Raw genomic sequence first — 15,094 nt, 5'->3', positions numbered from 1 at the left:
AGATATTTGTATTTCCCAGTGTAACTGATTCCCTCCTTCTATCTCTTCAAAATAAAATGCCATGGAAAGGTTGTAAAGTAATTGTATTTTCAACAAATAATTTAAAATAAAGGAGTGCAATAATGTTTGCGGTTTTTAGCAACATTTAAGAAACAAACTTCAGTGGAAATTGTGCTCCGATTTTCTTATGTAGCTGCAATTTATATTACATCAATATGAATAAAGGAAGATCATTTTATTACTGTACAAATGTAACTGATGAAGCCATTTGTAATGTTAATGTATTCAGAACGATACACACACATAAATATTTTCAGATTTAGGGCAGCAGATACAGTACGGTCACTGAATTTTAGAATTAAGTGTATGTTTATATACTACTAACTGGAGAATTAACATGGCAAATAAATTTATTTCTGGAATACTATTTAAAACAAAACAAAATGCCCAAACCTTGAATAGTGTGTGGAAGAGGGTTCTGGAAAGTTTTTATTGGTGTAGATAATATAAAATCATAGAAAAAAATGAGTGAACATGGGAAAGGATAAGAAAATTTGATAGTTGTCGTGACTCAGCAGGGTGTTCCCCACCTCCTGCTTTAAAGTTAATTGTACTTAAGTCATCCAGACATATTAAAGAGGGTGAATAAAAAGGTGTAATTAATTAGTATGGAGTAGTCATCTAATTTGCTGTAAACATTCTGAAATGTTGACTCATACCAATAAAATGCTGACATTATACTACAGTGTATTATGTACATGTTTTATGTTTTTTAAATGTCTAATTGGCAGTATGTGTTTTAATTCAGATTTGAAGTAGCATTATCAGTTTATTTTTGGTAAAGTACAGGATTAGTAAATTGTCCTTATTAACGTTTCAAATAATGAAAACGTATCATATAAAACTATACTCAAGGAGCTAAGTGCTTGTTCTATTTTTTGAAATGCCAGTACATCAGAAATTAGATCATTTAGGCCTCATAGACAGCAAACTCTTTGGGCAATTTCTTGCAACACCTTTCTGTGTCATAATATGAAACTAAAGAGTAGATCTTTAGCTGATGCAAACTGTTTTTGTTCTATTGAAAAAAGTTTTGAATTGCGTTAGTAGATTTAAATCATAGCATAAAAAGAGTAGTGTCCTAAAAACTAGTATGAATGTTTTATTTTACTGACCTTCTTGTCATTAAATCCATTTTCAGCTGATTCAACAGGAACTCATTCCCTTTATACTACCTATAAAGATTATGAATTGATGTTTCATGTATCAACAATGCTTCCATACATGCCCAGTAACAGGCAACAGGTATGTTTTTTAACTTTTCATTGTAATTTTACATTATAAATGTTCGACATGGAGGGTTTTTTAAAAAGTAATGCTGATTTTAAACAGAATTGTTTTATATGAAGGCTCAATTTTATGGGTTTGTTTTGGTTTGGTTTTGTGTTTGTTTTTTTTGGTTTGTTTTTTTAATATTGTAAGGCGTTGGAAATCTCAAAGGATTTTTGTATTATGTAATTCAGGAACTTATCTCTCTCATTTCATGATATCATTATATTAAAAGGCAATGTTGCCTGTGGTAAATGAGTTATTTTTCTGTTTGGACTGGATTTACATCTTATGTGTATCTTAAACACTGAATGGAATGAAGCATGAATACAGTCTTATGGTTAAAATATGCATGTGGTAAGATTTTTAAAAACTATTCCAGTTAATCTTTGTATTACACATCTTGAAATGTTTATTAATGTGTCAGCTTAGCAATAAATGCTTAACTGTGTCTTTCAAGGTGTCTGCTTGTGAAGACAGAAAACTACAATTTATTTTATTTCTGGAGCATTCTCCTTGCTTATATAATAATTTAGAATATCTTTAAAGCATTAAGGATGGCTAAAAACCAGCACAGCATCCAAAGTGTGCAGTGCACCAGTAAGGTTGCTCTGTCTTGCCTGTCTTGGATATTTCTTGCAACTGAATTAAAAAGTACAAGCACATTTGGTATAATATATCAATATGAACACTCAGAAGAAAAAAAGGCAGTAGAATTGCTCATAGGTCAGACTGACACTAGTTCATAACGTTGTGCGCAACCACTCTGCAGTTTTCTAGGTCTGCAGAAATGTGTTGGATTTATTTGGTTAGCTTAAGAATATTCTCTCATTGCCATGCGAGATATAAAGATTTCAGTTATTTTGGAGGGTTTTAATGAAATAAAGATGTTATCTCTCTTTTTAAGCAGCGCACAAAAGATGGTTACTGATTGTTGAACCGTGAGTTGTGTCTTTCATATCTACCGTATCAATAGGTCTTGTGGAAGAAAAGAAGATGTGTCAAGGCAGAGAGAAAACGATAAAAGAAAGTCATTAAAATTCTTGAGAAATAAATGAAAATTAAAATAGAAGAAAGTATTTAATGTATTTATGTATTTTAAATAGTTGATGCCTAATGTTCTGAACTGTTTGAAGAACTGTTTCAAATGAACAGTTAAAACAACTGCAAATTGTACCCCACTGAACTTAGGATTTAGATGTGGTTTAAAGAAACTAAATTAGGTATCCAAAGACAGAAACTCTTCCCCATATGAATAATATGAATGTTTAGATGACTCGCATCTTAAAATGTGTCGCTTTCAGAAGACAGAATGCTCAGCTATATTGCACACTCAACTGTGCCAATAGCGAGTAATCAAGGTGTGGGATCATCATCACTGATTTGAGATTGCTCCACTTCTCTAAACTTTCACTTACACCTTATTACTATACAGGATTAATTTAGTAAACACACTAGGAGTTATTCTGTCTGTAATCAGTCATAACAAACTTTGACTGGAAAGCAAATGTGAATAGGGAAAATATACACTGTTGAGAAGATATAATACACTGAATGAGCTTGCCTTAAAAGGACAAAATGAATATTTTCATAGCTAGTCACAGGCACTGACAGTAAATATGGCCTTACTTGGAATTTGTTACTTTTTTTGTTGTCTTTCATGACTTGCCCTTGTTTGTGAGAACAGGATGTCCTCTTGCCATGATCCACTAATTTTCATAATTGTGTTTGCTGTTTGTCAGCTTCACTGCTGTGTTGCTCAGCTCCCCCACATTACTGTCCTTCACTTCTTCCTGTGCCTTCCTTTCATTCTTATAATTTCCTTATGTGTCTTTCTTTGTAGTGAGTTGTTGATACTTGTGTATAGCAAAATCTTCTGACTTGAACTCCATGGTTTTCCCCAGCAACAAGCACTCTTTTTCCCACAGTGTTTTAGTAAGCTGTCATCATTGTCACTTCAACAGGTTCAATATTTAGTAGAAGCACTGTGTTGTTATTCATGGCTTTCTTGGGATCAAAATAATGTGGCAGTTTTCCAAGTTGAAATAGTATGCTTAGTTGAAGACCCACCACATTATTTTTTTTTAGGTGCTGGGATCTAGCAGTATTTGCAAATCATGGACGCTGTCTTAATGAGATGTGACAAGTGCACCCATATGACCAGAATTTAGCCAGCCTTAATGTGCAAAAGGGATTTATAATCCTTGTTTAATTTTCTATTACTGTTCAGTTCCAAAACACACACACTGAAGTGTGAATGTATCAACAGTGCTATTTCTCACAAGCTAGGATAAAATTTGATTAGGTCTTTTTCCTTGAGATATTTTAGATGCAGAAGACCACAGATGCAGTTGCATCAGTTTTGCTAAAGACAGAAAGAGACTTACAGGTGCTGTGGAATATGAATGTTTCTTCTCTCTTCAGGGTTTGGCTCACTTAACTCTATGTACCCAAGTAAGGGGAAGTTAGGGACCATGGTGATTTTTCTTTTAGGTTCTGTTAGAAATGAAGACCCCCATTTAAGAAGGTTTTTTTTGCTAGCATATGGTGTATGTACTGGCAATGCGGTTATTGCATCCTATCCCTATGTCTCATGTTTGCTAGTGACCAGGCAAGGTACTGAGTCACTCTTCGTCATCTAGAACCACAGTCTTCAATGAGCAAGCACTGAGCATTGCTTGTGTTCCAAATACCTGTGAGCCAAAAATAGGCCACACCAGAATTGTTTGTTGCTTCTTCCAGGACATAACTACGCCCTGCTCGATCCCTGATCAGGACATCCCTCTAGTTTTAGAGCCAGCAGGAGATCCAAAGAGCAAGGTAATTTTCACTTTGACTGCAACATAGGCTGGGAGCTTTCAAGTCAGCTGCTCCTTCCCTAGGACAGAAAAGACTACCAGCCCTGGTGTGGCCAGTATCTTTACCTTTACTGGCCTTCAAATCATAGTTCAAGGCTTTCCCCTTCAAACTGTACCTTTGTGATGCCCCTTTCCAGATCATTCCTTTGCAAGTTTCCCGTTTGCACATTTACAGTCTGCTGTGTACACATGGTCAGACCTGATTAATCCAAACCAGTTTAAATAGTCAGTTTTCACTTGGTTTGATGAAAACTTAAAAATGAAACAGATATGCAATAATGAAATAAGCTTGACTTTAAGCTACTGTCAAAATGGTTGATATAAGAAGACATGGTTATGCCAAACTCCCTCTAACATGATCTGATGAAATATATTTTGCTGTTGGTTTCTAGTTTTTGTACTGCTTAAGAACACAAATTGAAAATAAAGCTTTTGAAACTACTTGTCTTACAAATGTACTAAAATACATTTGAAGATTTTTCTCATGTCTCAACATATCATCATTTAATTGAAGAATATATTTCACTGCTATTTCAACAAGAATCCCTTGTTGTTTCGCAGCTTGACTATACAATTAAAATTCCACAGAAGTGGGTAGATTTTCGTGGCTGGGCATAACCTGTAAATATGCTAAGTTTTCGGCCAGTACTTTTCTTCAGAGATGCATATCTGAACATTAAGAATTAAGCAGTAAAAATATCAAAATCAATATAGTAACTTGTTTGGTACAAATAATTTTAATGGAAACGATTCTGCTTTTCTAACATATTTTCCTTAGTGGACTCCCCTTTGCATGTCTTGAATTATTACATGAAACTTAACTGATTTCCTTTTGTCTGTTTATTGTACTTGATTGGGTTCATTTTCAAATTCTACCATGCCAATTTAGAGTGATACTAGAACAATCTCAGTGTGTTTGTCTCCTTACTCTAAGTAATCCTCTGTAATCTGTGCACCCTGTTGAGAGTTCTGATTGTGTTCTGCATTGGCATGAGACTCTTCGGAGTATGTTAGAAAGGCAGATTAAAAAAAACAAAAACAAACAAACAAAAACCAAAACAAACAAAAAAAAAACCTTCCAGGACCCCAAACCTGAGCAGACCTCAAAATGGGAGAGGAAGGGGAAACTGAGAACCTGAAAAAAAACTAGGACAGAAAAGTTGGGAGGAAAATCTAGGTTATAGTACGGAAACTAGGAAAGGGTTTCTTATAAATCTTTTTGCTTAGTTCCAGTTTCCTTCAATTCCTTTTTCATTTTCAGTATGCTATCCTTATCTCACATTTCCCAGGGAAGTATGTGATCCCTCCTCCTTGTCTGTTCAACACTTTATTCTTTTCCTGTTCCTTTATCCTATCCAGAGCACTTCTTTCCATCTTCCAGATCGCTCCACCTTACTTCTCTCCCCTTTCCAAGTTCTTTGCATTGTGATACTCTGTGCACAGCCCCGACTGTGCTTTGCCTTTGCATTGTGTTGAAGTTCACTGACCACTTATGCATGACAATTATTTATAATGGTATTACACTGATTTTATTTTAAAATGTTGAAGAAGCCACTAAGATCTCTGCAAGCTTGGTAAGGTTCTTAAAAATGATGACCTGACTATTTCCTGTTTTTGTGGCTCTTAGAGAATTCCTTTTTGTTTTGCAGTTTGACTAGACAATTATAATTCCACAGAAGCTAGTAGATTTTTATGGGAACTGTGGTAATTTTGAAAAGACTAATTTTGCTAGTAAATCTCACATTTCTAAAACGTCCCTGTTATGTCACTGCTATTCTTGCCTAAGCAGCCTATGATGGCAAGCAGAACCCACTAAAGAGGTCTACAAAAGGAGAAAATATTATTGAAAACAGTGACTATCTTGAGAAAGAAATATAGCTTTAAACAGGATGTTACTTTTGAATTTGTGTGATTTTACTCTGTGGATATGTATAGGCATAGGCATGAATCACTATAGCAAGAGCGTGTAATTGGGCAGTTATATAACGAAGGCAGAAATGAATTGCCTTGTGCCTCATAATTGGAGGGTTTCTTACAAATTTAACTGCGGTGTAAATTCTGACTTGGGAGATAATAATAACCTCTAAACATGAACTTGTGCTTCACTACTAAGATCTAATTGTATGGTTCACTAGCTCAGCAAATTAAAGTATATCTGACACAGTTCTGTGATCAGTTCGCCATAGTGTACTGCCAGTGTAATTTGTATGCAACAGGATGTGGATCTTAAATTGCTTAAATAGCCAGTTACTGTCATTGTAGTCCAAAAAATCTGAAGACTTGACAGAGCCACATGAGTTACACCAAATATTACATTCTGTTCTAATATCTGTTTTGAAGTGTCATCGGAAGTCTTATTTATTTGATCTGCATTTGGGATTTTGTTTATGTTTAAAATAATACAGATACAGTGAGAGCTTTAAAATAGTGGCTTTAGCCCTCCTTACTATCTTTAGAATACCATCCCTTGTCTTATTTTACTAGCAGGTCTTAGGCTTTAGCATGTGCAGCTTTGCTTTTTTTGTTGGTAGCTGACATACTAACTTTTATTGGAACTGAGAAAATATAAGCAAATACTCTTCTATAAGGAAGATTATGTTCTGTAAAATTAGCTCAATAGAGAAAATTTTACTTCTTGTTTTAGAAAGTTTTCAAATAAATTTTTCTTGTTTTTAGTTACACATGAGCTAAGGTCAAGGTTTAAGTGTCAGTATGCGATTAGTTGACAATGCAAGGTCTTTGGCAGACCTTAGGTGAATACTTAAAATGTAGCACATGCTAATCTGCTTTTTTCCATCTGGTGGTGATATACATGGATGTTTCATAAGCAAAGGTATTTAAGATAATAATGTAAACAATTTGAGAGGTACTATATACTTCTGTGAGGAAAATGGTCATCATGTTACTGTGTTGTTTTGTTAGGGTTTTTTTTGAGAGAAGTGGTCCCTTTTTGCTGGACATGTTTTTTAGTTTTTATGAAGTTTTAGCCTGTAACTATGAATCAGTTCATTTAAATTATTCCTTAAATATATTTGGATGATAAAAGCTACCAATAACAAGAATAAGTTTTTAATTAATGAGTTTCTAATAGCTGTTGTTTCTCCATGAGTATTCTGTCTCAGCTCTGTTAACAACACTTTAAATTTGTCATGAGTATTCATGATATTCTATTAAAAAAAATAGCATAATATTGTGGACAGTGTTAAATAAAAATGCAGTATGGAAAACGAAGGTTTATTGGGAAAGAAAACAATATTATATCTTTCAAATAGAGGCAAATATTACTGTTACGAGGGAACATATGTACAGTTCTCTGGACAGTGAGAAATGTCAAGTGATAGAAGATTTTTTTGTTACCGAAGTGATGCACTAAAGTAAGAGAAGTATATTTTTTCTCATAGGATGAAAGATAACTGAGCAGGAACTCTACAGAACTAGTGTGGGTGTGCAAGAAAACTCTCAAGTATTTTTGTGAACTTAGCTGATTTTCCTTTCCCTGTATTTTTGCAGTCCAGTCCAATATCCTTTATTTGTAGGTGTCCAGGATATGATTGATTAAGTTATTTTTTAAAAATTAAGCTTCATTTATTTCTTTTTTTTACTAAAATGAAGAAACTGTGATTATTTTTAATAACTAATTTTTCAATGCGTGTTTCTTGTCTAGCTGCTAAGGAAAAGGCATATAGGAAATGACATAGTTACCATTGTCTTCCAAGAGCCAGGAGCACTTCCTTTTACTCCAAAAAATATTCGTTCCCACTTTCAACATGTATTTGTCATAGTCAAAGTGCATAATCCTTGCACTGAAAATGTGTGCTATAGGTGAGTAGAGCCTTATAACTATTCAAGTTTGTTGTTAAGACTACAGTTGAACTGCCTCTTCTACCAGGTTTATATTTCCTAGAGATATTATGTATATAGTTCTAGAAATTCTGTTAAATTTTCTGTGAGTATGAAAACCCAGTGTCTCTCGTGCACACATCTAGAATGATGGAGCACAGTTTGTAGATGAAATGGGTATATGCAGAACTCTGTGCTGATTTATTGGCACCAAACAGAGATATAACAGGTTACTGAAAATAAGATTTACAAACATAGCAATGGAAATTAATTTACAGTTGGTATTGAACATTTTCAAAGCAAGTGATTTAAAATAAAGTATTTTAGAAGGCTATTAACTTGTATAAATCCCTGAGTATGACAGTATGATGTCAGGATGAGTCGTGGTCTTTAAGAACAGAAATTAGGACTTTTGGGGAGAGTAAACACATCTCAAATTCCAGATGACCTTAATACTTACGTTACTGCATCATGCATTCTAGCAAGGTAACCTGGGCAGAAGCATAATTATTATCTGAATTGGGAATTGTGCAAATACTGATATGGCCTTGAAGCATAAAGGTGCAGCTTTAGCATGTATGAATGTTATTTATTCCTTGTTTAGAATTAAATTGAACTACATCATGAGGTTGGGTCACATTACTGTCTTTCAGCTGTCTTGTAGAACCTAAGCTATCTTTTAGAACTTGATTTTGTTTCAGTAGCTCTTTTGTGTTTAATAATACCTGGCATGTTATGAGTTAAATTTTTTTCACATTACTCAGTGATGTCTGTCTGTCATCCCAAATGTGACTGCATTTCAGTCAAGCTCGTAGCCGTTGTATGTAGCTTGCACAGTATTTTAAAATCCTTTTTCGATTGAAATATATTATATAGATATAAATTGTAGGTATAATTATATCAATGAGAAAATGTTCCTGTTTTTTTTTACATCTTGCTGTAAACTGTCCATATGAAGAATTTCAGGTATTTTGAAACTTTATGAACATAGAGTAGGCAACTTAAACAGGTGCAGAATACTCCCATTATAGTCACATTTGACACCAATACTTTTTCTTCACACTTCATTGTAACAAAATGTCTGAGGATTAAAATATATTGTTTCTACTTATATATTTTTTTAGTTTCAAGTCATGCAACTGAGTGACAGCTGAAACTGATAGAAAAGAAATTTAAAATATTTCTCAGTTGTCTCACAAAGCATTTTTATATTTATTCAGTTAAAGAAAGGAGACAGGGAAACCCGAAAAAGTCATCCTTGATATTTTTTGTGTTAGTAAAATACACCCATAATGTCTTTTATATGTTTAAAATAAAAAAGTCATTTTAATCCAGACAATCCAGTTGGTTTTCTTTGGTTTTTCTAAAATATCTGACAACTGACATGTCAAGCCTAAACCCAACTGTGTAAATGGACTGCATAGATCACAGTTCTGCTTATCATCTGATCTTTTGTTCAGGCATTAACCAGTATTTTTTTCTTCCTGTTTCCAGTGTTGGTGTTTCACGATCAAAAGATGTACCTCCATTTGGTCCACCCATTCCCAAAGGAGTAACTTTCCCTAAATCAGCAGTCTTTAGGGACTTCCTTTTAGCCAAAGTTATTAATGCTGAAAATGCAGCACATAAGTCGGAAAAATTTCGAGCCATGGCCACGAGGACACGTCAAGAATACTTGAAAGATCTGGCAGAAAATTTTGTTACCACGGCTACAGTGGATACGTCAGCAAAGTTTAGCTTTATTACTTTAGGGGCAAAAAAAAAGGAAAAAGTGAAACCAAGGAAAGATGCACATCTATTCAGTGTTGGAGCAATTATGTGGAATGTGATTGCACGAGATTTTGGCCAGTCTGCTGATATAGAATGTCTCCTTGGAATCTCCAATGAGTTTATCATGTTGATTGAAAAGGAATCAAAAAATGTTGTATTTAACTGCTCCTGCAGAGATGTTATTGGATGGACGTCTGGCTTAATGAGCATAAAAATATTTTATGAAAGAGGAGAATGTATTCTTCTGTCTGCAGCAGATAATTGTACCGAAGACATCAGAGAAATTGTTCAAAGACTTGAAGTGAGTAGTTTCTAAATTGGAATTCTAATTTTTTAATGAAGAGTTACTTGTCTACATCTCCTTTGAGATAGAATTTAAAATGTCCTATTTTTATACTTCAGGAGTGTTTTCAGTATTCAGAGAGCATTACAAATAATCTTCATAACAGCATATGAGATAAGTGTTATCAACCCATTTTCAGTGATGAGGAATCTGATAGATTTGCCCAAGGCCATGGATGGTTTTGGTGTTGAAATAAGGATGGAAAGGCTAAGCTTTTGTCTTCTCTTGCCATAGCCTGTTCTCAAATCACACCTTTGTAGGTAGAAATATACCTTAATATAAAAATATACAGACTCTTAATGTGTAAAATATACTCACTTTGACTTTTCTGCTAATATTCACATGGGTTGTTATAAAATTCGTGTAAGTGGTTCTGCTGATTTGTTCCTCTATACTGAGTAACTGCAGGGAGTAAAGAAAATGAGACCCATTAAGGCCAGTTTTTACAGCTGACCAGATAAAGTTTTTCAGACACTTGACCCTGTTAGCACAACTGTAATGTAACTATTTCAGTCAATACAAATGAACTGACAGGAACTCCAAGGTCAAAGTGCTGATGCATCTACTTCATGTGCTTACACTTCACCCTTTGATTGTAATTTAAGTGATCTATATGGTTTCAGTTTTCTTTATATTAGAAAGCCCTGTACTGAAAATAAATCTTTATGCTTACCATTTTCACACTGGAACAGTTGGATTGTGGCTGATGTTTTAGGGCCTCTCTAGTTTTGCAGTCACATTTAGCATTGCTCAGTATCATGGTCTAAATAATTACCTTTCTCTTCCAAAGTACAGTTGATCTTTCAATAGATGAATGACTTTAAAATCTTCTTGCCACTGTTATCCTCTTCACTGAAGTCTTCAGTTTCACTTTCTTTACACAGATATTTCCCTTCTGAAAAACAGTTTACATATAGTTCACTCCTATTAAGTATTGCTAAATTAACAATATGAATTGCTTAACACAGATGGAAGACAAGATTCAAAGTTCTAGTGAAAACTTTTGCTGTCATCAGTGACAACAATTTCTTTTGCTGTTTTTCGTGGAAATATCACAGTTGCTGAGGATAGACCTTTAAAATTCAGTAATTAAAAATGCAAAATTAAATGGCTATCTATATTTACTTGAATACTTCCTTCTTTTTTATGGTCAAATTTGGGGTTAAGTAGTGACAAATTGGCTTTAAGCCTCAAATTTAGCATCAGTTACTGCCAAGTTAACCCAAATGTTAGCTTCAAGTGTCTGTTCCAAAGAACTCTGGCTGCCTTCTCTCTTCTAATACCACCTATGCAACTTTCTATATTGCTTAAAAGAATCACCTGTTTTAAAACTTTTTTCATCCTCCTTTCTTAGCTTATATTTTTCTCCTTTTCCCTGCTGCTTCTTTTCTTTCGAAAGCTGCATATTCATTTTATTCCTTAGTTGGTTTAAGATGTTGACTGTTTTCTAAAGAGTCCTTATATATATTTTGATACAGAAGCTCAGATTGACCATTAAAACCACTAAAAGAAATTTAAAACTATGATTCTGCACTTCATATGCACCCTTTAAAAACCTTTTAAGTGACTCAGAACACAGATAAGGTCAACAACCACATGTGTGAGCAGATGCTAAAGATGAGGGCTCAAACTGACGTAATATCAAACTCAGGAACCAGGTGACTAACTCTTTTCTGGCACTGGTAAAAGCATTTTTTAAAACCAGTGTGTAAAATGCTCCTGTTACTAAATGAAATTATCAAATAAATAACTACATTTTATTGCCTGGGTTTAAATCATGCAGGTGAATAGGAAACCTATGCAAATATTCAGATAAAGCAAAGATGTGAAAAGCTGAGTCTCAGTTTGAACTGAAAGAATCAATTAATGACTGAAAAAAAGAGCACCAAGAGCAAACTATAGATTAACTTGGTGGGCTGTGTTTAAAGGCAGAAAAGAAGCCGTGGTTCTGAGCTTTAGGGTAACAGAGAATAGCAGAGTGGTACAAGATTAAACAAAAACAGAGAATGGATCTGTAGAAAAGAATCAGATTAGACTCAATTTCCTTAGGCCTCTGTACTGAGAGCTCTTCACCTTCTTCATGGGACTTAAAGGATCCCTGTCTTTTCCTCTGTGCTTTCAGAGGAGCTGGCTCTTAGTTCATACGCAAGCACGTGTTCATGAAACGGCACCCAAGGAAGCAGAATGGCCTGTTCTAAGTGGAGCAGCACTATATTTTTTGTGGCATTACTATGTGTCATGCAGTGTCACCTTTTAGGGGATATACTTGTGGAGGACTTGATCTCCTGGAATCCTTTATGCTGGGAGTAGACGAATCTTTGGCAGGAATGTTTATCTTCCATCTCTTTTAACCTTTGAATATTTAACTAACGTGAAGAATAGATTCTGAGTGCTCTCAGTTGGGGAAATCCATATACCTTGGTGCATTCATTCTGCAGTATTTTGTAGTTGTGATGTAATAATAAAGAGGTGTCTGCCCTCCCCCCCAATAATATTGTGTAATTTCATAAAGATAAAATTCCATCCCTCAGCTGGCCTCCTGACTCTTAATAGCATGTTCTTCTTTTCACTGTATGACTAAATATTTTATAGATTTTGGAAATTTGTGACAGAAGTGTAGGGAAATGAATGAAGAGCTGAAAATTTCATTTTCACTTTTCTAGCTCATAAATTATGAAAGTCTTGTTGAAAATTAGTTATGACTCAAGGTGAACCTCAGAGCTGGAAAAAAATGAGTTAAAGCTTAGTGCTTCCTGCATGCTGTATAGCTCTAATACTATATGCACAGTTTTATAAACAGAAAGTTCTGTTTAAAAGGGAAAGCTTCTAAAGGGTACCAAAAACTCAGAGCTGAGGAAATAGCTGCTTTTTTTGATAGGAAGACCCAGAACATGATCTTGTATACAAAACCTCCAGAGTACATTTTGGACCTCTCAAGAATGACTTTCACATTTTAACTTAGAATCCTGCATCTTCAGAAATAACTGGAAAGTTTAGGAAGTTGAAGTGCTGCAGTTTAAGTCGCCTAAATTTGCCAGGCAGTGATTCTCAGACCATCAGATCCTTGTGAGATTTTTCTCCAGTGTTTCCCAATTTAGTGAAGATTAGCCCTTAATGAATAAGATATAAATGGTATTGTGCTAATGTTGGGCAAAGGGGAAGGATCTTGAGATGGGTCAGCTACTTCCTCTGGGGATGTAAGATTTTTAGCATTGTGAAACGTTCTGTTCATTTTGTTCTGTGCAGGAGCCTTCATTCAACCACAAATGTGAAAATATTTGTTAGTATATTAAAGAAATGCAGTGCAAAGCCACACGTGGCTTTATAGTGTTTGAAAACAGATCTGTTTGTGTGTTCAAAGAAGTGAGTGTCCTGACAGTAGCTTAACAATCTTGATACTTCTTTAGATAGTGACCAGAGGATGTGAAACCACAGAAATGACCCTTCGGAGGAATGGCTTGGGCCAACTTGGATTCCACGTGAACTTTGAAGGGATAGTGGCAGATGTGGAGCCCTTTGGTTTTGCATGGAAGGCGGGACTGCGGCAGGGGAGCCGCCTGGTTGAGATCTGTAAAGTGGCTGTGGCAACTTTGACTCATGAACAAATGATTGACCTGTTACGTACATCAGTGACAGTAAAAGTGGTGATTATTCAACCACATGAGGATGGAGCACCCAGAAGGTAATGAGCAACAATTCTCTATGTGACATTTGTATGTTTGTTTGTTGTGGTTTTGTGTGTGGTTTGTTATTGTTGTTGTTTTGTTTGTTTTTTTTCTTTTCTCTCTGCTACTGCTTAAATGATGACTTTTATTGAAGGCCCTCAGGAAATTGATGTTGTCTCTCATGTTTGGTGATAATATCATTGAGGCTCTTACAGCAATCTTTTCCTCAAAACCCCTGTTGGCTTGAAAGAGATTATAAAATGGGATCCTGTAAGAAAGTAAACTTTAGTGCATCCTGACTGAGCTCTTTTGAAAGCTGATGTGACTTCTCTTCTTCCACAGGAGGATTTTATATTTTATTACTAAAATTGAAAATTGGAAATCTTTCTCTGAAGAATGCTGTATCTGTCTTTTGACATTTCTCTGACTCTTGACAATTTAAAATGTCTTGGTTTATTTTTTCTTACGTTGAAATTTTAACAAAAGTGGTGAAATACTGGATTCTGGACATCTACAGTATCAAGTCTTAGAGTCCTTTTCACTTTCCACAGATATCTAATTTAGTGCTATTAAGTAGTGAATTACATCAATGAAAGCATCAGTTAAAGCAAAGAAATCTTGCTACAACATGAAATAAATGCTCGCACACTGAGGAAAAGACAAAGGTTTATTATAGTGACTGTACGTTGTTTTCAGGGATGAAATGCAATTTTCTTTCATCGGTGTTCATTTTGTGGTGACTAGAATATTTTTCCTCTTCTCATTTTTGAATGTTACGAGGTAGAGAAAAGTAGGGAAAATTTAAAACATTATACTTCATTTCTCACATATCTTGTCTAGGTACTGTTAATTTGCCTCATTATAAATGAGAACTGTACCGGAGTAAATTGAATTACTTGTCTTCTTGTAGAAGGCCAACTTTAAATCTCTTGTTGATTTTTAATTTAACAGAAAAAACATTAGATGTGTTGCTTTTGGCAACACAACAAGCCATAAAATTTTACGTAGCATGCAGCACTGTGAAGCTGGTGCCAACTGTACACGAATACTGTTTAATTGGTGGCAATTCTCCAAGTAGTCATTGGCCTGATGAATGATACAGAAGTGCCTCCCCCCTCCTGCCTCAACCTGCATGTTGAAGCATTGGGTTCCTTTCTGAAGAAAATGCCTGTGAATGTAGAATACCACCGTTTTGCTTAGTTGGATAGAATTTGCAATTAAGCCTCTCTTTGCTTAGCTTTGCTATTCTCACCATCTGCTTCTGGATATGAATTTTCACCGACTTGTTT

The 15,094-nt window shown here is 34.9% G+C and overlaps 1 protein-coding gene across 9 annotated transcripts in view; it reads left to right on the top strand.

The window, feature by feature from the left end:
* The window catches only part of SIPA1L2 (signal induced proliferation associated 1 like 2), a 137,094-nt gene that overhangs the window by 76,640 nt on the left and 45,360 nt on the right, over nt 1-15,094 (top strand). For all 9 annotated transcript variants that reach the window (XM_065057767.1, XM_065057766.1, XM_065057765.1 and 6 more), the window contains 4 exons: nt 1,202-1,305; nt 7,852-8,009; nt 9,522-10,098; nt 13,548-13,822. In XM_065057767.1, the coding sequence (XP_064913839.1) occupies nt 1,202-1,305; nt 7,852-8,009; nt 9,522-10,098; nt 13,548-13,822 (1,114 nt within the window). The remainder of the gene's footprint in view (nt 1-1,201; nt 1,306-7,851; nt 8,010-9,521; nt 10,099-13,547; nt 13,823-15,094) is intronic.

This window comes from Columba livia, chromosome 3 (assembly GCF_036013475.1).
Source record: "Columba livia isolate bColLiv1 breed racing homer chromosome 3, bColLiv1.pat.W.v2, whole genome shotgun sequence".
NCBI lineage: Eukaryota > Metazoa > Chordata > Aves > Columbiformes > Columbidae > Columba > Columba livia.
This window is presented reverse-complemented; position numbering and strand designations above follow the sequence as displayed.